The sequence below is a fragment of the Diadema antillarum genome, unplaced genomic scaffold (genome assembly GCF_040938485.1).
Source record: "Diadema antillarum isolate AM-2024a unplaced genomic scaffold, OU_Dant_1.0 seq00000772_RagTag, whole genome shotgun sequence".
In the NCBI taxonomy this organism is placed as follows: Eukaryota; Metazoa; Echinodermata; class Echinoidea; order Diadematoida; family Diadematidae; genus Diadema; species Diadema antillarum.
In genome coordinates this window covers 1-25,601 of record NW_027271661.1, presented here as the reverse complement: position 1 = coordinate 25,601, position 25,601 = coordinate 1, and the positions used below count along the sequence as shown (strand labels likewise).

At 40.8% G+C, this 25,601-nt stretch overlaps 1 protein-coding gene across 1 annotated transcript in view; it reads left to right on the top strand.

Annotated features, from left to right (window-relative positions):
* The window catches only part of LOC139738885 (polycystin-1-like protein 1), a gene marked incomplete at its 3' end in the record, with an annotated part of 96,909 nt that extends 72,643 nt beyond the window's left edge, over positions 1 to 24,266 (top strand). Inside the window, exons 30-44 of the mRNA XM_071649515.1 lie at positions 992 to 1,145; positions 2,063 to 2,191; positions 3,475 to 3,711; positions 5,731 to 6,003; positions 7,876 to 8,001; positions 8,971 to 9,119; positions 9,783 to 9,883; positions 10,327 to 10,461; positions 11,044 to 11,191; positions 12,487 to 12,639; positions 13,391 to 13,552; positions 14,337 to 14,553; positions 15,397 to 15,570; positions 16,830 to 16,946; positions 24,197 to 24,266. Of these exons, the coding sequence (XP_071505616.1) occupies positions 992 to 1,145; positions 2,063 to 2,191; positions 3,475 to 3,711; positions 5,731 to 6,003; positions 7,876 to 8,001; positions 8,971 to 9,119; positions 9,783 to 9,883; positions 10,327 to 10,461; positions 11,044 to 11,191; positions 12,487 to 12,639; positions 13,391 to 13,552; positions 14,337 to 14,553; positions 15,397 to 15,570; positions 16,830 to 16,946; positions 24,197 to 24,266 (2,345 nt within the window). The remainder of the gene's footprint in view (positions 1 to 991; positions 1,146 to 2,062; positions 2,192 to 3,474; positions 3,712 to 5,730; positions 6,004 to 7,875; positions 8,002 to 8,970; positions 9,120 to 9,782; positions 9,884 to 10,326; positions 10,462 to 11,043; positions 11,192 to 12,486; positions 12,640 to 13,390; positions 13,553 to 14,336; positions 14,554 to 15,396; positions 15,571 to 16,829; positions 16,947 to 24,196) is intronic.
* Positions 24,267 to 25,601: the final 1,335 nt, after the last annotated feature.

Below are 25,601 nucleotides of genomic sequence, written 5' to 3'. Positions count from 1 at the left end.
GTACAAAATAGAGTCAAGCTCGGTTTGCTATGTATTTTAAGTTTGTGATATCATATATATTTGTAGGTGTGTTGTTTCAATTATGTGTATGTCTGTGTTACCTATGTCTTGTTTTTATATCTGATCTGTCCTTAAAGGGCAAATTGTGCATTGGGATGTATGTTCATTTTGTACAGGTTCCTGATGTCTTCTACTGCTTACATGTATATGAAAGTATTTGTGTGTTATTTATTTTATGATTTCAGCTGCACTTTAGGGTAGAGAGCACAGGTAACAACCCAAAGGGTGTCAGATATGATATAGAGTTAGTCTTGTGTGCATTATACATAATATTAGAGATCATAAACATGAATGTGTTCATGTATTAAATCCAGTGATAAAGAATAGAAAAAAGAGATGAACTATCGGGTGAATTTTTTTTTCACATTTTCATTTGGAGACAATTCTTGCATGGAAGTACATTTTGAACTATTTTTCAAGCATTAAACATTCTCATTAGGTTAAGAAACATAGTCATGATTTGGTTTAAAAACAAGAATATTTAGGGTCAGAAGAATGCTTTGTTCTACTGCATACACTTCAGCCATTGCTATTAAATCAAAGAAATACGTAACACCTTTTTCATCCTCTCACCCACCCTACCCCCCCTCAAAAAAATAGCCATAAGAATGAGAAAATGCAATGTGTAAATGTTGAAGGTATACACATTTACAATAAAGAGACCCTAGCAGCTTAATTTTCATTGTGGATACTGTGTTATGAGAATTTTAGTCAGATGAGTGATTCGATATATAAAGATATTATGTGTAGGAATGACCTGCAATTAGGATTATCTTCAAAGCTGTCGAAATATTTTATCATTTTATGCTCATATTTATTTCCTTTGTCTTACTTCTTCCGTATCATTTTATATACACCTCTGTACAATTTCACCCCTGTCAAAATGTTATGTATCTAATGTTGCCAAATGAATGAATAAAACACAATATAGGAGTGAGGTCACACTCGGCAGCAGCAGTGATCTGGGTACCTACGTTGCCCGCGGCGACCAGCTCAACATCCATTCCCATGTGCGACTCGTGGCACACCTCCTCAACGACCTCTCGCACCATGACGAAGAGGACGAAGATATGGAGCATTGCCATGTGAGTAGATCAATTTATTTCATTTTGTTTTATTTTATTTCAGATCGTTCATGTTATTTCATTTTGTTTTATTTTATCTCATATCATTTCAATTTAAGTCAGTGCAGTTCATTGTGCCTCTTTCATTATTCCCTTCCTCTTGAATCTGTTGAAGGCTAGTCGTGAGTAAACTCAGGTGTTTGTATGAAATGTGTATTATCACAAAATCAGTTTGTCCTCATCAGGTTACTGTAGTTCTTTTTTTTTTGCACTTTTTAAGTCTATTTTTATAATCGATTCCTTTTTTAATTGCATACTAGTCAATGTGTGGTTTATACTGTTTACACATAGTGGGTCAAAAGAAGTTTGATTATTATTTTTTGAAGAACCTGAGAAGAGATAAAGTGATATGGCAAATCAAATCAAAGTGATTACATTCATAGATGATTAAATGGGAAATGCATGTGAGCCAAGGAGAGGAAAAATGTTTTGGAATACCAGTTTCCTAGAAAAACAAGGGGAAATTTGTGTCATTCTTTAAGCCTTGGAATTTTATGCCTCATTATGTAATGAGACTTTATAAGCACTTGAACTTTTTGTAGATAGACATAGGCAACAATTTGAACTCTGGTTAATATTCCAAATCAGTCCATTTACTATCATAAGATAATACCTTATGAGATATATGATAACCTGTACATCCTTATAGGAAACTAGAAGATGCTTTGGGCAAAGAAATAAGAAAAAAAAATGTGAGAAATATCTGATTTTTTTTAGTGCTAGATCTCAAAAGAATTTTTTGAAAAAATTTCATACAAACCTGATTCCAAGAGTCATTTGAAAAAGAAATGTGGGTGGACTGTACGTTAAATGCATGGCCTTCTAAACAACTAGTGTACCCTAAACATCACGTCGTCACTGTTGTTTTCTCTGCCTAGAACATTGCCGAGCGGTGTGACATTCGCAGTGCCCTCTTAGACGGGATACAGGCCCTCTCCATTCGCAATGAGTACGAGATCCTGCAGGCAGTTGGCGCCACAGTGGAGGCCACTGCAGTACCAGAAGAGGTTTGTATGCGAGTTATCTGGATTTTGGAAAGGAGGGTTTAAGTGACAGAGGTGCAAATCCAAATGTAAGGCACCAAAGTTCTTGGCCAAGGAAATTAACTTGGAGGCTGCACTTAACCCTCCCCACCTCAATTCAGGAGAAAAAAAAGTTCACTCATAAACTGCAGTATTTGGATGGTACCGGATATGTAGGGCCAAACAAGCGACGAACAAAAAAGCAACTCATGAACTTGAGTGTTTTCTCCTGTGTGTTGCAAAGGAAGGCATGTAGTGGATTATGTTTAGAGTGAAGCATTCCACTGCAGCTGAAAAATTTGGATAGTGTGGGGTCCAAGTCTGAAATGTTGGTGATTTTATAAACAATCTTATACTGGGGTGAACTGTGTCAGGCAATGTGGTGTAAGGTATAAACTTATAAAAGACTTGTTCTGAATACTAATTTGTCTCTAGCATTTGAAGTAAGGAATTTGCTGTATATGAAGCAGCATGTTCCCCCCCCCCCAAAAAAAAAAAAAAAAAAAAAAAAATTTGTTGTATTGGTGTAACCTGCCCAACCCAACAATATCCCGGTCCGATTGCTATCAGTGCTGCATATGAATTTGATGCCTTTGTAATTGTATTTGCTGTGCAGAGAACCTGGAAGTGTTGTGGACAGAATAGCTTATTTCCTACCATAAAATATGTGCTTCAAATGGTTTCAGCGAGAGTTTAACCTCTTTTTTTTTATCATTATTTGTGGTGATGGCAACCTCAGTGCTTCGACTTGGATGCCATGTCACATTTCGTGTACAGCGTACGATGTTCTCTATCAGCCACATTTCTTGTCGGACTTCATTCAAACTTGCTATAGAGGCTTAAAGGGAGGCCATTCCAGGAAACTGAAGTTTTCATGGACAGCGCCCTTATTGTTCCAACTTTCATAGGAGGTCAAGTCATATTTCTCGTATATGCTACATGACCAGGCTCATTGCCCTGTCGGATTTCATTGTATCTCACATCAGGTGCCATATTATACAACATTTTGGCCTAAAAGTCATCCAAATACTGTAGTAAAGTATGGGGGGACGGGTTGAGGGATACATGTGCTCGAACGGGTACCTCGGCCAAGTGCTCTGGTTTCCTTTTGGGGGTGGGGGGGGCTAACGTTGACCGTTTCTCTACTCTGTGTAGGTATCATGTTGTGCTTCGAACAGTAAATTAGGTTTTTAAAAAAATGATGATTAAAAGATATTTGACATTGCCATGAATTACGTGAATGATTTGTATCCATCTCTGACCAACAGATGAGCACAGAGTGTCAGAAAAAGACGTCAAATCTTCTCATGGCCCTCGCCGCCTCCAGCGCTGCCTGCCGGTGGGCGGAGCCCAGCTCAGCGCGGGACGCCCTCGCGGAAATGCTGACCGTCGTCTCCAATATGTTTGAGTCGTACCACCACAACCACACGGGGGAGCCCTTGGACTTGAACGTTAAGAGGGCCATCACAGAGAGGATGATCGCGTCGCTCTCCGACATGCTTCAGGTAAAGAGTTCAAGAACACTCTATCATGGATTGGTACAGGGCTGCCAACATTAGCACAAGAGCACCTTTGCATACCCTTACACTGTAAAAGCTGTTATTTTCATGTACATATATTTTCCTGAATTAGGAAGTCACAGACATTTTCATTGAAATGCTGTTTTTGCAATTTGTCACCGAGGCTATTGTAAGTGCACTGATGCTTGTCCGTTAGCGTTATTTTCCCGTATTTATAAAATTCGCGGCCCAACAGTGATTCATGGAATTCGCAAAAATTAAACCCTCACGAAAATAACAGCGTGTTCGCAAGGTTTGGGTTCAAATCCTGCCTGGTATTTTCATCCTTGGCCAAGATATTTTCCTCACTCAGAAGGCTCTGCCATTATCAATTAATGCCCAAGCATTGCTAGGTACCAATAAGGTACCAATAAGGTAACAATATTATCTCTTTAAATAGTTATCATGAATTCTTCTTACTAATTTCTTTCCACAAGTATGCCCTACATGTATGTTGAAATGCCCTGCTGTGAGCCATGTTTGCTGTCTGCACAAGATCGATCAGCGCATACGCACAAATATCAACAAGAATGCAAAGCATGAAATTCAACAAGACATTGGCCTCATTCATGAAATAATGCAACAAGAAATAATGAGGTGAAGGAAATATTCAGTGGATTATTGACTAATGAGATTACAGAGTTCATGATCACTAAGAGATGTAATTGTGTATGTTACGTACATCTTTAATAGTAAGCAAATAATCAATGTTGGTGAAGGTGATGGGACAAACCATCACTTCCGAGGCGACCTAGATATAGCTATATTTCCGAAGCGCAGCTGAGGAAAGATTGTGTACGCATTCAGATCGCTGAGGAAGTGATAGTTTGTCTCATGGCCTGAAACTAATAGTTGATTATTTGCTTTATATTCCACATCTAGGGTCCTAGATATTCCCATTTTATTCCACATCTGAAACTGTTTGAGCTGTCTTTGGGTATCCTTAGAGTTTAGGTTACGTAGTTTACTTTAGACGTATGCGCGTAGATGACAAAATAACGAATTTGATCTGCGCACCGCAACACCGAAATAAAAGTGTGTTGCACTGTGGACTATCATTACTTGACCTAGTTAAGTGATAGTCCACAGTGCAACGCACTTTTATTTCGCACGTACTCATCTTGCGTTAGGACTGTATGGACTGAAGAGATCAGCAAAACAAAAGGGACTATCAACATAGAGTGTAACAAACTTCTTCTCAGGTGATGTGATGGGCAAAACTACTGTACACTTAATCACGTGATTAGCTCTTGACCAATCGTATAGCAAGATTCTTAGTATGTGGAATATAAAGGGATATGTCATTCCCAAAGCAGGGACTGACAGGCCTTTATAATATTCTCTCTTCAACATTTGAAGAGATATTTAAGTTTCCCAAGGATCCTCGGTCAGATTTGGGAAGATTCTGTAGCTCCTGTTGCAGGCACCTTGGAAATTTGATCCTGCCCATGCAACTTTTGGGCTCTTTCGGAAAACAGTTCTGAGGCGTAAAACTGGCACATAGTTGAATAGTAACCATCAAATCATGGTGATACATGTGTACATGTAGCATAGATGTGACAAAGACTTTAAATGTGCCAGTGTACTTCACATTTCCATATGGGGGACATTTTAATCCATGAAGTTATGGGGCAAGTTTGCTACAGAAATGGCCTTGTAATCATAATCTAGTTTTCACTGCATAGAGTGAGAGAAATGTGTTAAATTTATCAAATCTGGATAAAATCAGAAAGAAATCTACAAATATCTTCCAATTAAAAGAGAGAGAAACAGGCATTTTAATCTTATAGAATTTGTTGTCAGTGTAAGATAAAGTTTTGAATTAAGCATTAGGAGACTTATTGATATTCTACAACAGAAAGAAACAGAAATAAATGAAGAGCCTGATGACACTATCATCTGGTACCATAATCAATTGATGACATATCTTCTTCTTCTTCTCTTTATCTGTTGACCACTCTGCAGGTGTATCTGGGTCACATGACCACCCAGAGTGCCCCAGTGACCCTGGACAGCCCTTTGCTGACCCTCCAGGGGTCAAGGGTGGACGCCCTGGGCGGGGCTAGGCTGGTGGCGGGCGGGGCCTCGTTTACCCTCCCTGAGGACCTGGATGGGCTCCTGGGCCACGCCCAAGACCAGAGGTCCTCCTCCAGCTACCAGTGGAACTACCCCTGCTACAGCGCCCACATGGCTACCTACGCTGACAACCCCTACGTCTGGGGGAATGGCTTCCAGAGGGTATGTGCTGTGATGGAATACATACGGGCCATGCAACTGATTGTACACATTCATTGAATGTTTTTCCCCGTCTATATTTCATATAATTTGTCAACAGTATATGTCAACCTGCAGATGACATGCAGTCATATGTTTATTCCACCTCACAGTTGCCACCTAGTTGTTATACCCCCGCCAAACGAAGTTTGAAGGGGGTATATAGGAATCAGCGGACGGTCGGGCGGTCGGGCGGTCAGTCGGGCGGTCGGGCGGTCGGTCGGGCGGTCGGGCGGTCGGGCGGTCGGTCCGTTGCAAATCTTGCGTCGCGAACTACTTCCTCAGTTTTCAACCAATTCCCATAAAACTTGGCACAGATGTGTGCCTTGGGTTGTAGATGTGCAAGACGTATTTTTTGACAGTACCCAAAAGTACGTTGCCATGGTAACGGCATATTATGGGCAAAAATGGGTACAAATCTTGCGTCGCGAACTCCTCCCACAGTTTTTGATCAATTTTTATGAAATTAGGTACAGATGTTCATCTGAATATGTTAATGTGCAAGACACATATTTCCGCAGTGGCAAAAAGTGCGTTGCCATGGTAACGGCATGTTATTGGTAAAATATAGGGCAAAATGCTTCATGGCAAAACTGCTTCATCAGTGTTCTTCCAATTCTCATGGAATTCATATTGAATGTTTGTCTTAGGATATAGGTCAGCATGACACATTTCTTGACAGTGACAATAAGTATGTTGCCATGGTAACAGCTCACATATTATGAGCCAAAATGATGGAAAATTTTGTGTTGCAAACTACTTCCTCAGTTTTTGCCCAATATCCATGAAACTTGGTACAGATGTGTGCCTTTGGTTGTAGATGTGCAAGACGCATTTTTCGACAGTACCCGAAAGTACGTTGCCATGGTAACGGCATATTAATGGCAGAAGATCAAGGAAAGATCTTGCGGATTTAACTACTTCCTCAGTTTTTTGACCAAAGCTATGAAATGTGGCACACACCTTGATCTTGGTGGGAAGATGTGGAAGACATATTTTTCGGACGTGTCGGAAGCTGCGTTGCCATGGTAACGGCATATAAATGGCAGAAGATCAAGGAAAGATCTTGCGGATTGAATTACTTCCTCTGTATTCGACTGAAGCTCATGAAATGTGGCGCACACATTGGTCTTGGTGGGAAGATGTGCAAGACATATTTTTTGGACGTGTCGGAAGCTGCGTTGCCATGGTAACGGCATATTAATGGCAGAAGATCAAGGAAAGATCTTGTGGATTGAACTACTTCCTCAGTTTTTGACAAAAGCTTATGAAATGTGGCACACACAATAGTCTTGGTGGGAAGATGTGCAAGACTTATTTTTCGGACGTGTCGGAAGCTGCGTTGCCATGGCATTTAAATGGCAGAAGATCAAGGAAAGATCATTCCTTGGGTAAGACTGTCGTCACGGGGCGGGGGTATTAATCACCTTAAGTGATATTTCTAGTTATGTTTGTTTATTTGTTTGTTTGTTTGTCTGTTTGTATGTTTGTTTCCTGTTTTCAGATATACCGGTATGTGTGTAGTAGTAGCATGTTCTTCACAGCAGTCAGAAAGATACTCATGTTTTACATGGTACGGTGTATGTGCATTTCAATGGGGTCAAACAATATCCTGTAATTTCCAAATTTCCAATTTCCACGTGACAGTATTTCATGTATTCTTCTGTCGGTACGTGAATATCATCGACCATGTCATGATCTAACCATGCATTTACAACCCTTTTCCACACAAATGAGTATTACAGGCTCCATTGGGTTAAAAAGTCAGCAACCCTGTCATGAATTAATGAGTTGACATAGTAACATGTACCATTGTCCATGTGTTTGTACTTCCAGGTCACGACCCCAGTCACTTCTCTGGAGCTGTATACCTGCCATGATGAGACGGTGAGCCCCATCGTCGTCGGCAACTTACCATCTGGGCAAGAGGTTGTCATTGACATCGATAACATGGTTGAAGAGGTGAGCCTGCTAGCTTTCAACCCGTTGAAGACTAGTCCCGAGTATACTCGGGCAGGTGTCTATGGGAAGTGCATGTTATAGCAAAATCAGCCTGTCCTCAATGGGGTATTGCTTGCACATTTCAAATGAAATTCTTTCCTGTCATTGCAAACTTTCATCACATTGCATCTCCATATGAGTGCACTGACATTGAATGAGGAAAATGTGTGTAGATTACACGCATGATGATGTGTGTTTAGATGTTTTGGAGAATTGAATTATTGTAAAGCGAGAAATCTTTGGCGAATTTGAGCCGACGGCCTTTTTTGCTGCATGAAATTTTTGCCAATTGCCACTGGCATTCAGTGCATGTAGTGTAGAGAAGAACTTTCGCGGGCATTTTACAGTCATTTTGCAAATCTTGGCTCTCACAAAATTTGCGAAATTAGAATGGATGTGAACATTTCTGGTTTTGCATTAACCATCTACTGACGAATGTACTACTTTCCTTTTTGCTACAGTGCACTCCCGTTGCAACGAACACGTTTATAACGAAATTCCAGTTACAACGAAATAAAAATTCAGGCCGCAACATTATCCTCCCTATGTTATCTTACTGTTTACTTGTTTGGTTATAACAAAATTTCGATATAATGAAAGAAAACTGCCCGTCCCAAGGACTTCATTATAACGGGAGTCCACTGTAATTATAAGATAGTTTAATTTTTTTCCCAAGTATTTAATAATTTCAAATATGCTCAAAGGTGATAATTTACAGTAACAAGTTGTTGTAGTAGTGTCAGGCAGTACTTTTGATTTTGTGTTTATTGTATAATGTCATGCTTGACCTACATATCAGTGACGGATCACGTTTGTTAATTCTCAGTATTGTTTTGATGAAACATTCAGGCATATTTAGTTGCATTACATGTACATTGTATGTTCATATTTTTCTGTCTATCCTCACACGTGTGAAATCCTTTTTCCCAGTTTCCATCGGTGTTCAACTTCACCTTTGACCCCGCCTACATGAGCGTGCACGAGTTCAACGTGACTACAGCCAACATCCAGCAGAGTTTGCACCTTGCCATCGAGTTGACCCCCATCGATCATCCAGTCCCCGTATCCGTCCTGCTCAGGTGAGACTGGGTTGGTCATGTCTATAAATAAAGCTTTCCTCTTGGCTGTTGGTGCAGTTGAATATACAGTAAAAAATCTACCGAGGTATGCAAAATTGGTGGCAGCTGGCTGTGTTAAATAGGCAGGTGGTCACTGTACACATGGTCTCTAAAAGGACTGTACAGTACTTGTTGAGGTGAGGATTCAGGTTTATATAAAACATTTTTTGGTGAGATAATAAGAAATCTCTTAAGATATATAAAAGAGCATGTAATTTCAAGAAGGATTCAACAATATTTGATGAAAATTGGTCCTGAGATGGCTGAGATATCCAAAAAAGCGATACTAATAAAATTGACAGGCCAAAAATTTTATTAGGATCTCTTTGTTTTACCTTGTTTTTAGATATCTCAGTCATTTCAAAATTGATTTTCATCAAATAATTTTTTGATTCCCCTTAGAATTGTATGCTCTTTCATAGAGTGGTTTCTAAATATCTCGCAAAACGTTGCAAACTGAATCCTCACCTCAACCAGTACCATACACTCCCTTTAACATGGCTTTTCTCCTAGGGGGATTTTTCAGTGGTCGTGTACGGCAGGTGGCTTCTATTTGACATAAACATGTTTGTATTATTCTGTCTTCCGCTCCTGTCTTCCTTGTCTCAATAACCATGCCTGTAGATATGACTTTGAGCCAACGCCCACTCAGTATGATCTGCGCTGGGATCACGATGAAAATGTCAACAACATCCACATCTTCCTCGTCCCAGATACCTTCAACAGTAAGTCTCAGACAAACGGACAGTTTCGTCAGACCTATTCTAGATAGATGATAAGCATGATAAGAGTAATGCGTTTTTTGCACGTCCTCCTCTGAATATAAGTTCTGTCTATGCCCAGATATTGTGAGAAAATTGAAAATTTTTGACATTTTGTTTCCAAAATAAATGGAGAGCTGCTCAGCTCATAAATCACACAGAGTTGCATATTTGTCTTAATCTCTAAACTTGTTCAATTCATAACTTGTTATATGTGTCTGATTTTAGCCCCAAGTTTTCATTGATTTACTCCTGATTGTTCTGTTTTTGTACAAAGCAATATAATATTGTAATGAAATTTCCCTGTACTGTATTTAGGTCCATGGACTTTGTACAGCAGCAAAACCTTTCTTGTTCTCTACAATAAATGATGCTAATGTTGTTCACTACTCTCCTCTTTTTCTCAGACTCCGGCCGCTACTACCTAGCCCTGATGGACGGCGAGTTTGGTCAGATGGTGTACCGGCAGAACGGGGACCTCTCCAGGCAGTATATGCTGAAGATGTGGTGGGGCGAGTGCCTCTATTGGAATGTGGAAAATGGTGAGCTCATATGCATTCAGATTCTTCTATGTTAAAACTTATATCATGAAACCAACGAGAAGTTGCTGAATAAGTACTTTGAGCTTGGCTTGGCCATATTCTTGGCTTTAAAATGGTATATTACTGATCAAAACTGTATTTATGTAGACACCTAAAACAGGGCTTGACACGAGATTTTTCCTCCTTCTACCTGTTAGGGCCATTAAAATCTTGAATTTTCAAATTTTTGTAGCCCCAAAAAGAAAAAACTGAAGTTGCCCGAGATAACAAATATAACATTACACTTTAAATCTTAGTCGCTGGATCGGGCTACCAAAAGATAGCCATTTTCAAAATTTGGTTTCACAAAAGTGCGGAAAGAAAAGTTGCTTCTTTTACTTTATTCTACACTTATCATTCCAAATTTCAGATGTATGAAGATGAAAAATGTCTTTTTTGTTTATACCCAAAACTGAAAACAGACCATGCTGAACCCCAAAAACACATTTTTTTTTAAAGCCTACCTAAAATTCAGCCAGTGTAACTTCCTACTTGAGATGCAAACATTTTATTTTGTTCAACTGTGTTTGCCCTGATTTTTAGTCATGTGGTCTCCAGAAGGCTGCTCCACTTCGTCGTCGTCCACCTTCTCGACGACGCAGTGCCGCTGCAACCACCTCAGCTCCTTCGGCGTCAGCTTCCTCCCCATCTTCAGCACCCTCGGTTTCATCGACATGCAGCTATTTGTTGAGTAAGGCGGGACGTAATCTGAAATCTTTCTCATCCTCCTCTTTCCAAACATCTTCACAGCTTTCCTTTTCCAATTTCTCCTAACTGGATTAGTTTCATACATTTGTACCTCTTCATTTTTTCCTTTCAAGCCTTTGTCTTTCTACCTGCAAGCCATTTGTCATGCTACGGTTTCCTCAATTTTGGCTTCCCCCTTTCTAATCCTCCTCTTTCCAAACATCTTCACAACTTTCCTCTTCCAATTTCTCCTAACTGGATGTGATTCATACCTCTTCATTTTCTTTACTCTTCATCTGCTTGTTGTTGGTTTTTCCTTTGAAGCGTAGGTATGACCTTGCAGAAATGAATGTAATTCCAGAAACTTTTAAACATACTAAGATATGAATATCTGATTGTGCATTTGTGACAAAATGCTGATTTGACCAGCATGGCATAAATGATGCTTCAGTAATAACAGTAATTAAACAGCTGAGAGCATTTCTGTAGGCCTACAGTGTATAAAAAGGTCATGTAAGAATTCGGCTCCCATCTTGACATACACACAGCTCAATTGAGAATCCAGTGACCTGCCTGTTAGTGGATATGTGACAAAATTGTGCATTTATGACACAATGCTGATTTCACCAGCATAGCAAAAATGATGCTTCAGTAATATTAAACAATTATAAGATAGCTAAGAGCATTGGTATGGGTATATAAAACATCATATAAGAATTTGGCACCTTTGTGACACCCACAGCTAAAACAAAAATCAAGTAGTGTACGCATTTGTGGATGTGACAAAATTGTGCATATATGACACAATGCTGATTTGACCAGCATACAGTACCCAAAAGGATGCTTCAGCAGTAACAATAATTAAAGGTACTGTTTACCATTGTGAGCAGTGATTCAAAAAATGTTCAAGATATCACATTTGATGCATATGTGTAGGTCAGTTGTATCACAAAACATACTACCATATATAATTTTTGCAATAAAGCCTAAAATATAAGAAGGTATCACCATTTTTCTTATTAAATCATAACTAGACGGTTTAGTCTGGAAACATCTTTATTATAATTATTGTTCACATTTTGTATATTTAACAATACTTAACATCAATAATACTGGTTCAAATTTTTACATTGGTTGTTTCTATCACTAACTCACATTTGAGAACTGTTTTGAAGCACTAAAGCTGGGTTTTTGTTTCATCGGCAAATGGTAAATTATGCCTTAAAAACAGCTGTGAGCATTGCTGTGGAATACAGTGTATAAACAGGTCGAGAATTTTCCCCCTTGTTATCTGCACAGCTCAAACGAGAATCCAGTGCCCTATATGTTTGTGGCTGTCCTCCTGGGTGCCTACGCCCTCCTCTTCGTCTACTGTTACTATGCCGACTGCCACGACGAGAAGAAGAAGGGACTCATCTTCCTGAAGGACAACCAGCCTGGAGACCAACAATAGTGAGTGACCCCTCCATCTGGTTTTGTTTCATCTTCATCACGGCTGGGAAGCCATCTCAAATGAGTTTGGAGTGCTTAGATAACTTCGTCGGTTGAGAATGATAAAGGCGTTAAGTTGTCACTAAACCCATAGTGTTCAAGACAACTTAAAGCCCTTCTCACTCTCAACAGACGATTATGCCTTGTGTGAGGGAAGCAGGAAGAACCCCCTTCCTCTCCCCCCCCCCCCCCCCTTGAGTAGATGTATGGATGCAGTGAATGTAAAAAGATAAATGATAGAGTCACTGACAGTGTGAGAACAATTAGACATTCAGTTAAAAAAGTTATGAATATTTTAGATTTTATTTAGTTCCATGTGCTGTACTCTCAGGGCAGGAATCATAGAAAAAAAAATCTGTGATGTCACAATGGTAGATGATACTAAGAAAATAAAAAGAATGTCACAAAAGTTCAATTTCCTCTGACATTGAGAGAACATTTGAGCCAGCTCCCAAAAGATAAATGTGTGGTTTTGCCTGGAATGACCACCAAGTGTTCTGTATTTGAAGGCTTCATAGCAATAGCATTTACTGATTTTTCTGGAGCAGGATTCAACAGGATGAGATTTAAAGGGTTAAACTGACTGCTACTCATCATAGCAGGTACAATTGTACTGTCATATAACTGTCATTTCATTGCAGGTCATGACACAAATGCATTTTAGTATTAAAATGCTGTCCCACTTCTCTTGAAAACCTTCATTTGCAAACAGCTATGATGTAACTGTGGAGACAGGATTCAGGACCGGGGCGGGCACCACAGCCCGCATCAGCATCGTTCTCCATGGCGACGAGGGACACTCTGAGACGAAGGAACTCACGTGCGATGACAGGCCCATCTTCGAGAGAAACTCCAGAGATAGATTTGTGATCAGGTACTGTGATATAGATATTGAGCGTTTCTTCAAAAATGTTTGCAAGCCTAGAGTTGTCAATGTGTCAACTTTTGCTCATCTTATTGGTCTTTTTTATTCCCATACTTACTGATTTTGACTGGTTGCTTCCTGAATATTCTTTGTAGGTTGTCTCTGATCTCTGATAGAAGATCTCAGGGTTTGAGTGTCTTCTACATTAGTCTTCCTCATGATAATCATGACTTCTACAGCCATATATTTTTAAAGAGATACATGCAGTTACAGCGCAAGTTGAAGAAAGCAATAGCTGCCTCATACTCTATCGAAGACACGCAATGAAACACAGGTGCCCGTGTTTGGTTGGGTCAAAAGTCAATGCTTTCCTCCCAACCTCAGTGATGCAAAGAAATTGGGGTGGAACCGTCAGAAGTCTCGGGTTTTCTTGTGTCATTATTTTATTTTTCTATATTTTTCCAAAAAACACCCTTTGGAACACTGCTATTCAATCATCACACAGCGCAAGCTACAATATTACTGTGTGAGGAATGGAATTGCGAGTAAAGCTTTCATTGAACTGTTATCTGAATTTGGCAATTTATTAATCAGTTTGGGCGTGGATGTGCGTTTGAGCAGAATATGTGAACTTAAAAGGGCCTTCAACTGAGCTTTATGTGCGAATGTGGCACATAAGGATTTAAAAGAGCCAGAAGTATGGAAGCTGCAGCCCCCTAAAATCCCTGGCACAGAAAGGATTAATATACCTCTGAATCTCTTATTCTTCATCTCCCATCTCCCATCCGTGCAGTACCCCAGAGAGTCTGGGCAACATCCAGCGACTGCAGCTGTGGCACAATAATGCCGGCCTGTCGCCCGGCTGGTACCTCAGCCGCATCTCGGTCAGGGACCTGCTGACCGGCAACAAGTGGTTCTTCATCTGCGAGCGCTGGTTTGCCGTTGAGGAGGACGACGGGAAGATCGAGCGGGAGCTGAAGGTTGTGGAAGACGGGGTGGGCTTCCAGAAGGTAAATTATGCACCACTGTGGGAGAATGACCAATAAGTATTTATCCTATTTTTATTTAAATTAATTTTCTTTTCTTTTTTTAAAGGCAGTGTTTAAAGGGATCGTTCAGTTTTGGTTGAGACCTAATTTCGGGTTTCTAACATTTTTGGGTGAAATAATGAGAAACCTCTTATGAAATATGAAAGAGCATGCAATTCTATGAGGAATTCAACGTTTATTTGATGAAAATTGGTTTTGAAATGGCCGAGATATCCAAAAGAGAGCGATTCTAATAAAGTGTGGGACTCACACTTTATTACTATCGCTTTGTTTTACTTTGTTTTTGGATGTTTCAGTCATTCCAAGCCCGATTTTCATCAAATAAACTTTGAATTCCTCTGAAAATGGTAAGCTCTGTACTATATCATAAGTGTTTTCTTGGTATCTCGCAAAAACTTAAAAGCCCAATTCTCATCTCCACCAATACTGTACCATCCCTTTAAGGAATCCACAGTTTAATTGACTCCAACTGCAATTCGTGCGTGCACTCATTTATACATTCTTCATTTTTATGTAATTTGGTATCTCTGTCTGTTTTAGAGAATCAGGGTGATAACAAAAGTGATAACAAATGTGCAGGTGTTAATCAAGATGCCATTGCTCACATTCTCAAAAATCACTTCGGTTTGCTTACGTACCAAGAACATGACTAGGGCAAGATGCCAACAAAGTACCACAAACATGAAAATGATGTACATTGTATATGAGTAGGACAAAGCAAGTGTATGTGACAGTTCAGTCAAAGTCCACCTGCCCACAGTGTACCCTCTATGATGGCATGCATCCCTCCACCCCTCCCCCCAGGCTTTCTTTGCCAAGGGGGCCCAGTACTTTGCCGACTACTACATCTGGAGCTCCATCTTCACGCGGCCGCCGTACAGCGTCTTTACCCGCGTCCAACGACTCACGTGTTGCCTCTGTATCTCCATGGGATTCATGTGCATCAACACGCTGTGGTACCAGAAGCTTGACAACCAGGTGGGTGGGGCCCCCCATCAGTCATCTCCTTGTCTTTATCTTATCATACCCCTGCCAAACAAAGTTTGAAGGGGGTATATACAACGTAGGAATAGTCATGTAATCAGGCGGTCTGTCTGTTACAAATGTTACCGATAGTATTACTACTTCATTTTTGAGTGCTGAAAAGTGTGTTGCCACAGTAGCAACACATTATGTGCCACAAATCAGGAGAAAAGCCTTGCAGATGGCACTTCTGTAAATTTGTATAAGTAGCAGAAAGTGTGATGCCATGGTAACAGTGCATTATTGCCCTCTTCTCCAGTTTGTGAATGACTCGGAAAAAATTTGGCACATTTGTGATGTAAAGTCGTGCATAGACACATTTTTTTTTTTCTTGGGGGGGGGGTCAGAAAAAAGTCAGTAATCAAATCCGGCATAAGTTATTATCACATGGGTTCATCGTCACTAATTTTGTGAATATGTGTACATTGCTGACAATGTTTAGGTGTATTACATGTATGTACATGTATACACAAAGCTTACTATGTGCAGGTGTAATCAATATACATGTATGTATGAGTATACAACCCTGTAAGCCATTCCAGGAATTTGCTTGCAAAAATGCAAATCCTCTTATTACTGGAATAAGTATGCATGAAAATATTAGGCATATACTTTATACCAATTACTGGTCAACTCAAGTTGATACCATTGATCCTCTGAATGGACTTAAAGGTGCTGTCTTCTTTGAGGGGCATCCCAAACAAACAAAACTACAGTTGTATTCATCTCAAAAGACAGCACATTATATCTTTGACATAAATTATGTCATAAAATGATTGAATGCATTCATATCCCAGATATTGTGGAGAACTGATTGGATGGGGGGAATATACATGTACATTGTAAGTTAAAGTCATTCTTCTTCTCTTGGTGTCCTTGAGATCTTGTTTTAGTCGTGAAAGTCCATTCTGTGAGCCTAGTGGTGGGTGTAAGTGTAGTATCAGTATGTTGATGTGAATAAACTCTTTACATTTCAAAACTTTATTTGTTCGCTTCTTTATTTCAAGGTGAAACCCATGCAATTGCAAAACTTAAGCACAATAGCACACTTCATTGTTCCGTATATTATGTAAAATTAACTTTATAAAAGAGTTTGGGAAGAAGAGGACCTGAGAAGATTGTGACAGTGTAAGACTTGGGTTTATGGCAATCATTCTGCTGTGTGATAAAGTAATCTGTCATGATATTTGCCATGTTCAACTTTTGTTTCAAAGGATGCGGAGCTGGGAGTCTATGATTTGTCTGGTGAGGCGGTCCTCGTTGGCATAGTAACGGCTCTCTTGGCCATTCCCATCAACTTCCCCCTCATCATGCTGTTTAGGAGGAGCAAGGTCAGTAGCATTTTTTTTTCTCTCCCTTTTCATTTTGTTATACCCCCGCCAAACGAAGTTTGAAGGGGGTATAGACCGGGGGCCCAGAAGATTTATTCAGCTGAAAAGGGTCACACTTTTTAATGGTCTCATCATATAGGGATGTGTCCAAGGGTCAATAAAATGCATTGCTGGCAAGTCACATCCTGTACCGTAAGCCTAGGGACCACAAAAAGGGACCTCGAAAAATGGATTTATTCAGCCGAAGGGGGTCACGGACAAAAGTTGGTGGATATTGTTCCTTTGGGTGTACTTATCATGAAAACAGCAATGCCAGCTATTTTATCCTGTACGGGGCCCCAGACAGTAGCCCCAAAGGGCCCCAGAAATATGGTGTTATTCAGCTGAAAAGGGTCACGGCTAATTTCTTTTGCAATGGAAGTAGTTCCCATCAGAGATATCCAAAACACCAATGCCAGCTATTTTATCCTGTACGGGGCCCTAGACAGTAGCCCCAAAGGGCCCCACCCCCCATAGGCCTACGTACAAACACACACAAACATTGATTTTATTCAGTTGAAAAGAGTCACGGCTAATTTCTTTTGCAATTGAAGTAGTTCCCATCAGAGATATTTAAAACACCAATACCAGCTATTTTATCCTGTACGGGGACCCAGACAGTAGCCCCAAAGTGCCCCACCCCCATAGGCCATACGTACAAACACACACAAACATTGATTTCATTCGTGCAGCTGAGAAGAGTCACGGCTAATTTCATTTGCAATGGAAGGAGTACCCATCAGAGATATCAAAAACACCAAAGTCAGCTACAGTGTATGTTATCCAGTACGGGGCCCCGGACAGTAGCCCCAAAGGAGCTCCCCCCCCCCCCCCCCCCAAACACACACACCCACACTAGTTTCATTCAGCTGAAAAGAGTCACGGCTAATTTCTTTTGCAATGGAAGTAGTACCCATCAGAGATATCCAAAATACCAAAGCCAGCTATTTTATCCTGCACGGGGCCCCAGTCAGTAGCCCCAAATTGCTCCCTCCCCCCCCCCCCCCCCCACACACACACATTGATTTTGTTCAGCTGAAAAGGGTCATGGCTACTTTCTTTATTTTTTGCAATTGGTAGTAGGCATACTCATCAGAGATATCCAAAACACTAAAGCCAGTTATTTTATCCTGCACGGGGTCCCAGACAGTAGCCCCGAAGTGCACCCCCCCCCCAACACACACACACACACACACACACACACACACACACACACACACACACTAGTTTCATTCAGCTGAAAAGGGTCACGGCTAATTTCTTTTGCAATGGAAGTATACCCATCAGAGATATCCAAAGCACCAAAGCCAGTTATTTTATCCTGAACGGGGCCCCAGACAGTAGCCCCAAAGTGCCCCCCTCTCCACATACACACACACACACACACGCACACACACACACACACACACACACACACACACATTAGTTTCATTCAGCCAAAATGGGTCACGGCTAATTTCTTTTGCAATGGAAGTATACCCATCAGAGATATCCAAAGCACCAAAGCCAGTTATTTTATCCTGAACGGGGCCCCAGACAGTAGCCCCAAAGTGCCCCCCCTCTCCACATACACACACATATACACACACACACACACACACACACACACACACACACACTAGTTTCATTCAGCTGAAAAGGGTCACGGCTAATTTCTTTTGCAATGGAAGTAGTACCCATCAGAGATATCCAAAATACCAAAGCCAGTTATCTTATCCTGTATGGGGCCCCGCACAGTATAGCCCCAAACACGGGTAATTTCTTTTGCACTGGAAGAAGTACCTATCAGAGATATTCAACACACCAAGGCTAGTTATTTCATCCTGCACAGAGCCCTAGACAGTAGCTCCACAGTGTCCCATCCATTATACATGTACTGTGAATCAGCTGAAATGGTCTTACAAATTCTTTTGTAACGTTAATATCAGGGCCTACTGAACAGAGATATCACAAACACTAAAGCAAGTCATCTTATCCTGTATACGGGGTCCCATAGGTTACAGTAGCAAAACACTCAAGAAATTTGCAAAGGAAGCATACTTCTGTATAGTGCACAACCAAGATGACCATATTACGAAAACCAGTCATTTCATCTTGTACTGGGCCCAGGTTACAGTAGCCATAAAGTGCCCCTCCCCCACATAATTATTATGACATCATTTAGCTGAAAAGAGTCATAGTTGTTTTTCTTTTACAATCGAAGTAGGCCTTAGTTTACATCATTATAGATACCCAAAACATCAAAGCCAGTTAGGTTTTCCCAGCCAATTTCGCACTTTTGTTGGTTCATTAATTTTGATAGAAGGTTCGAATTCGTAAAATGGGTATTCAAATTGGCTGGTACCCTACGTTCATTCAAATTCGCCTTGACTTGCCGAAAAGTGTATTTCAGTCATTAAATTTCGCGAAAGACAGTCAAATTCCAAACGTGTTCATTCAAATTCAAATCATGCTATTTCTTTGTTTCAGATCATTTTAACATGTCTTTCTATGTGTGTTTTCGTTTCATCTATAAATTACTGTTATAAAGCAGTAAAAGTGTCATATTTCTTATCTAGTATAACTGGATTTGGTTGTTCTGTAACCAGACTGGTAACGCTCCTTCTCTTTCATATACATGTACATGTCATTATAGGCATATACGTGTACTAGTAATGCAGCTTAACTTCATTTTTTATAGTCATGACAGCACAATATATACAGTCGTATATCTCTAGAAGACATAGAAAGAATTATAAAAAAAAAAAACATTTGAGGATCATAACCTTGACTTCTTGTAACTGGCCGACCGCTCGGAATAAAGCGCTCGTAACGGCCAGATAATTTGTGGCTTCTTACTTCTTTGGATTAAAAAAGAACGTTAAAAAATGGTGTCAAAGTCTCTTAAACGAATACGAAAACATGAAATGCTATGATGCTTACAAAACAATAACTACGACGAAAGAAAATAAGGAAAGAGGCCAAGCATGAACATATCTGTTTAATTGACTGCAGAACATGTTAAATTAGATGGCCAGAAATCAATTTGAATGAACGAGCGTAGCATGTAATCACGTGACTATATCATTATGAATTTATGAATGAACGGATAGTGGAATGGTACTTGTCTTATATCGTATGGATTTCAGTTGAAAAAGTGTTATTTAGAATAAGGTTAGAGGTAATGTGAATGTTTCAAAATAAATTTGAATGAAGAGATTAATATGACATTGAACTACCATGTCATCTAGGCGAAGTTTTTGCTAAATTTAATTCAACATTAAAGAATTCGATTAAAAGAGGTGCGATATTGGCCCGGATGCAGGGCCCTTGACAGGTATAGCCCCAAGGTATTCCCACCCCATATGAATTAATTGTTTTTAGGTGAAAACAGTCATGTATGCCTATTTTCCTTGGCAGTGGAATTAACAGCTGAGATACGTAAAACACAAACCCATCCAGTTAAGGGGCCCCCAGCCAGTAGCTGAAAAGTGCTCCCGTATTATTATATTCTAAGTGAAAAGAATCATTGCTATAATTTCTTTTGCAATGGAAGTAGTACTCAAGGAGGTGTCAAAAACACCGAAACCAGTTATATAGCTGTACGGGGCCCCACGGAGTGTTCCTAAAGTGTCCCCACATGTAATTCCACTATCAAGATCTGCATCCCGATCTATTCAATCTGTCAGATCGGGAGAGAGCGGCAAAAGTGTACGGGGACCGGGAGCATCGTAGCAGCAGCGTTTGGGTGATGGGGTTGGATCTGGCAATTTTACAGATCGGGAAGAAATTTTGAACTGGTTCAAAATTTCTTCCTCATCTCCCCCATCAAGATTGACCTATTTTGAATCGTAGCTCAAACGGGGAGAGAGCAGTGACAGTGTAAATACCGCGGGATGAGCGTAACAATTCCAGGTTTTTCTGACCGTAGTAACAGCGGCACAAGAACGGGAAATATAGTCTAAACTAGACACCGACGACATGGTCCCGCTGCTACGCCGCTTGATCAAAGCACGACCTTCCCGCTTTAACGACGCTCTCACTAAGTTCTCTACTCTCGTATAAAATCAAGGCCTGTTCCTACGACGCTTCATTCCTGCTTCGATAACGCTGTTGGCCGCTTTAGCTACGCTGTTCCTACGCTTTCCCAGACTCAATTATGCACGTCTTCCGCTCTCGCCGCTCTAAAATCGAACGTAGCCGATACGCTGGAAAATGTTTGCCAGAACAGCAAAACTGATGATGATGAGGAGGGCGCGTTGTCGTTGTCGCGAAAATGAAGACGAAGGAGCGCATATTTAAGAAGAAGAGATGCACACAATAAAGAGAATAAAGCAAAACACTTTGGAGCTACTGTACGGGACCCCGTGCAGGATAAGATATCTGACTTTGGTATTTTGATATCCGATGGATACTACTTCCATTGCAAAAGAAATTAGCCGTGACCCTTTTCGGCTGAATGAAACCAATATATGTGTGTGTGTGTGTAGGGGGCACTTTGGGGCTACTGTCTGGGGCCCCGTACAGGATGAAATAACTGGCTTTAGTGCTTTGGATGTCTCTGATGAGTACTACTTCCGATTGCAAAAGCAAGTAGCCGTGACCCTTTTCAGCTGAATAAAATCAATGTGTGTGTGTGGGGGGGGGGGGGGGGGGGAGGGGGAAGGGGAGGGGGTAAGGGGGCAATTTGGGGCTACTGTCTGGGGCTACTGTCTGGGGCCCCATGCAGGATAAAATAACTGGCTTTGGTATTTTGGATTTCTCTGATGGGTACTAATGCCATTGCAAAAGAAATTAGCCGTGACCCTTTTTCAGCTGAATGAAACTATTGTGTGAGTATGTGTGTTGGGGGGGGGGCACTTTGGGGCTACTGTCTAGGCCCGTACAGGACAAAATAACTGGCTTTGGTGTTTTGTATGTCTCTGATGGGTACTACTTCCATTGCAAATGAAATTAGCCGTTACTCTTATCAGCTGAATAAAGTCAATGTGTGTGTGTGTGTGTTTGTACGTAGGGCTTATAGGGGGTGGGGCACTTTGGGGCTACTGTCTGGGGCCCCGTACAGGATAAAATAGCTGGCTTTGGTGTTTTGGATATCTCTGATTGGTACTCCTTCCATTGCAAAAGAAATTAGCCCTGAATCTTTTTAATTGAATAAAATCAATGTTTGTGTGTGTTTATACGTAGGCCTATGGGGGGTGGGGCCCTTTGGGGCTACTGTCTAGGGCCCCGTACAGGATAAAATAGCTGGCATTGCTGTTTTCATGATAAGTACACCCAAAGGAACAATATCCACCAACTTTTGTCCGTGACCCCCTTCGGCTGAATAAATCCATTTTTCGGGGTCCCTTTTTGTGGTCCCTAGGCTTACGGTACAGGATGTGACTTGCCAGCAATTCATTTCATTGACCCTTGGCCACATCCTTACAGGATGAGACCATCAAAAAGTGTGACCCTTTTCAGCTGAATAAATGCTCTGGGCCCCCGGTCTAGTATATAGGAATCAGAGGACGGTCGGGCGGTCGGTCCGTTGCAAATCTTGCGTCGCGAACTACTTCCTCAGTTTTCAACCGATTCCCATAAAACTTGGCACAGATGTGTGCCTTGGGTTGTAGATGTGCAAGACGTATTTTTTGACAGTACCCAAAAGTACGTTGCCATGGTAACGGCATATTATGGGCAAAAATGGGTACAAATCTTGCGTCGCGAACTCCTCCCACAGTTTTTGATCAATTTTTATGAAATTAGGTACAGATGTTCATCTGAATATGTTAATGTGCAAGACACATGTTTCCGCAGTGGCAAAAAGTGCGTTACCATGGTAACGGCATGTTATTGGTAAAATGTAGGGCAAAATGCTTCATGGCAAAACTGCTTCATCAGTGTTCTTCCAATTCTCATGGAATTCATATTGAATGTTTGTCTTAGGATATAGGTCAGCATGACACATTTCTTGACAGTGACAAAAAGTATGTTGCTATGGTAACAGCTCATATATTATGAGCCAAAATGATGGAAAATTTTGTGTTGCAAACTACTTCCTCAGTTTTTGCCCAATTTCCATGAAACTTGGTACAGATGTGTGCCTTTAGTTGTAGATGTGCAAGACGCATTTTTTGACAGTACCCGAAAGTACGTTGCCATGGTAACGGCATATTAATGGCAGAAGATCAAGGAAAGATCTTGCAGATTTAACTACTTCCTCAGTTTTTTGACCAAAGCTTATGAAATGTGGCACACACCTTGATCTTGGTGGGAAGATGTGGAAGACATATTTTTCGGACGTGTCGGAAGCTGCGTTGCCATGGTAACGGCATATAAATGGCAGAAGATCAAGGAAAGATCTTGCGGATTGAACTACATCCTCTGTATTCGACTGAAGCTCATGAAATGTGGCACACACATTGGTCTTGGTGGGAAGATGTGCAAGACATATTTTTTGGAAGTGTCGGAAGCTGCGTTGCCATGGTAACGGCATATTAATGGTGGAAGATCAAGGAAAGATCTTGTGGATTTAACTACTTCCTCAGTTTTTGACAAAAGCTTATGAAATGTGGCACACACAATAGTCTTGGTGGGAAGATGTGCAAGACATAATTTTCGGACGTGTCGGAACCTGCGTTGCCATGGTAACGGCATTTAAATGGCAGAAGATCAAGGAAAGATCATTCCTTGGGTAAGACTGTCGTCACGGGGCGGGGGTATTAATCACCTTCAGTGATATTTTTTTTCTTCCCATGTATGCCAAGTTTACCACTTCAGGACATAAAATTTGACCCAGTGTCACTTTTACAAAAAACATGGATATTAAATGATAAAGTCCTTCTTCAACTGTATGGGGCTCCCTGAAAAATCAAATATCTACAGTGTGTCAATGTCCTGACAACAGAATGTGAAACTCTCCCTGATTTTGGAATGGTATTACTGTAAACGCAGAAATATTTGCAGTACATTAATCTTTGTGCATTTTGCGCTACTTTTGGCTGGCACGGATTCTAAAACCTACAAAAATATCTTCACAGCTCGCTTTGGTTCACTTTTGAGGGCTGGAATGTACTGTTAATTGTATGAATAGAAGTATGTGATGTAGTAGCAGATGGAGGCAACTGTCTAGTGTGCTGTCATCCCCCAGGACCCCATGCAGGCATAATGTTCAGAAGATCTGATGTGCTCTGATGTGCTGTGATTTGTCTTTGTCTGCTTATTTGTCTGTTTGCTCTTTCACTATACAGCCAGCATCAATGCCAGGAGAAATAGGTGAACTCTACAAGCACATTGAATCACACAGCAAACCACCACCAGGTATTTCAGTTTTACGCTTTTACATGTGTACTAGATAATATCATGCATCCAGCCTTGTTGCCCATTAACCTGTTGAGGACGAGTCCCGAGTATACTCGGGCAGGGGTCTATGGGAAATGCATGTTGTAGCAAAATCAGTCCATCCTCAATGGGGTAACTTTTCATGCATGTTTTTTTTTGTGCTTGTAAATCATACATATTGTAATTTCTACCCCTTATTACCTCCGCCAAGGGAGGAGGTTATGTTTTCGTTACCGTTGGTTTGTTCGTTTGTTAGTTTGTCCGTGTGCAAAATAACTCAAAAAATGGTTAATGGATTTGGATGAAACTTGTAGAGAATGATACAAGTAACAGATGATTAAATTTTGGTAGTGATCAGAGAATTTTTGGGGAGTTTATGGAGGATTTTTGATATTTTGGCAGGTAGGGTCAATGAACTTGGGAGTTCAGGGTGCGCGTATTTGAGGTTTGCATGCGCGCACTAAAGTGCGTGCTCTAGTTTGTGCATTTTCTGCTAGGGCGAGGCGCGCCGTGCAGCTGAGGGTTTATGACGTAACAAAGGCTTCTGCAGCTGTATATTGGGAAATCTGGCGACTTTCAGCACACAATGCTATAAGTATATATCGTCTGTTGAGAATGAGAAGGGCGTTAAGTGGTTGTGAACACTAGATGGCCCGAATTCACGAAGGTGGTACAAATGAAACCTTGGTTTAAACCATGGACAAAAACCATGGAGCGCCAAGTGTTACACAGAATATTTCGTTACAAAATTGGTCATTTCGTTGATAAAATGACCGTTTCGTTAACGAAATTATCAATTCGTGGACGAAATGTTCATTTAGTTACAAAGTGTTGTCATTTCGTTACAAAATAGTCATTTCATCGACGAAATGACCGATTTCGTAACGAAATATTCCATGCGACACTTGGCGCTCCATGGTTTTTGTCCATGGTTTAAACTATGGTTTCATTTGTACCACCTTCGTGAATTTGGGTCTATGGGTTTAGTGGCAACTTAACGCCCTTATCATTCTCAGCCGACGATATACTGTACGTACTGGTGGAAATCACTGATAACTCTATGGAAGAACAAGATCAGTGGTGGAAATGAGCTGCATGCTTGGCAGAGGTCTGCGCTCTCAGAGTGCTTCTCTAGTTTTTATTGTTGTCCATGTTTTGTCACATCATATGGCTACTATGCAGGATTCTTTTGGATAGAAAGTCTTGAAACTGAATTTGCCCAGTCTACTTTTTTTTTTTTTCCAAGTAACAACTTCTTTGCCACAGCTCTTATTTCCACTAATCAGAAGCAAATTGTTCTGGTTTGAGAGAAAG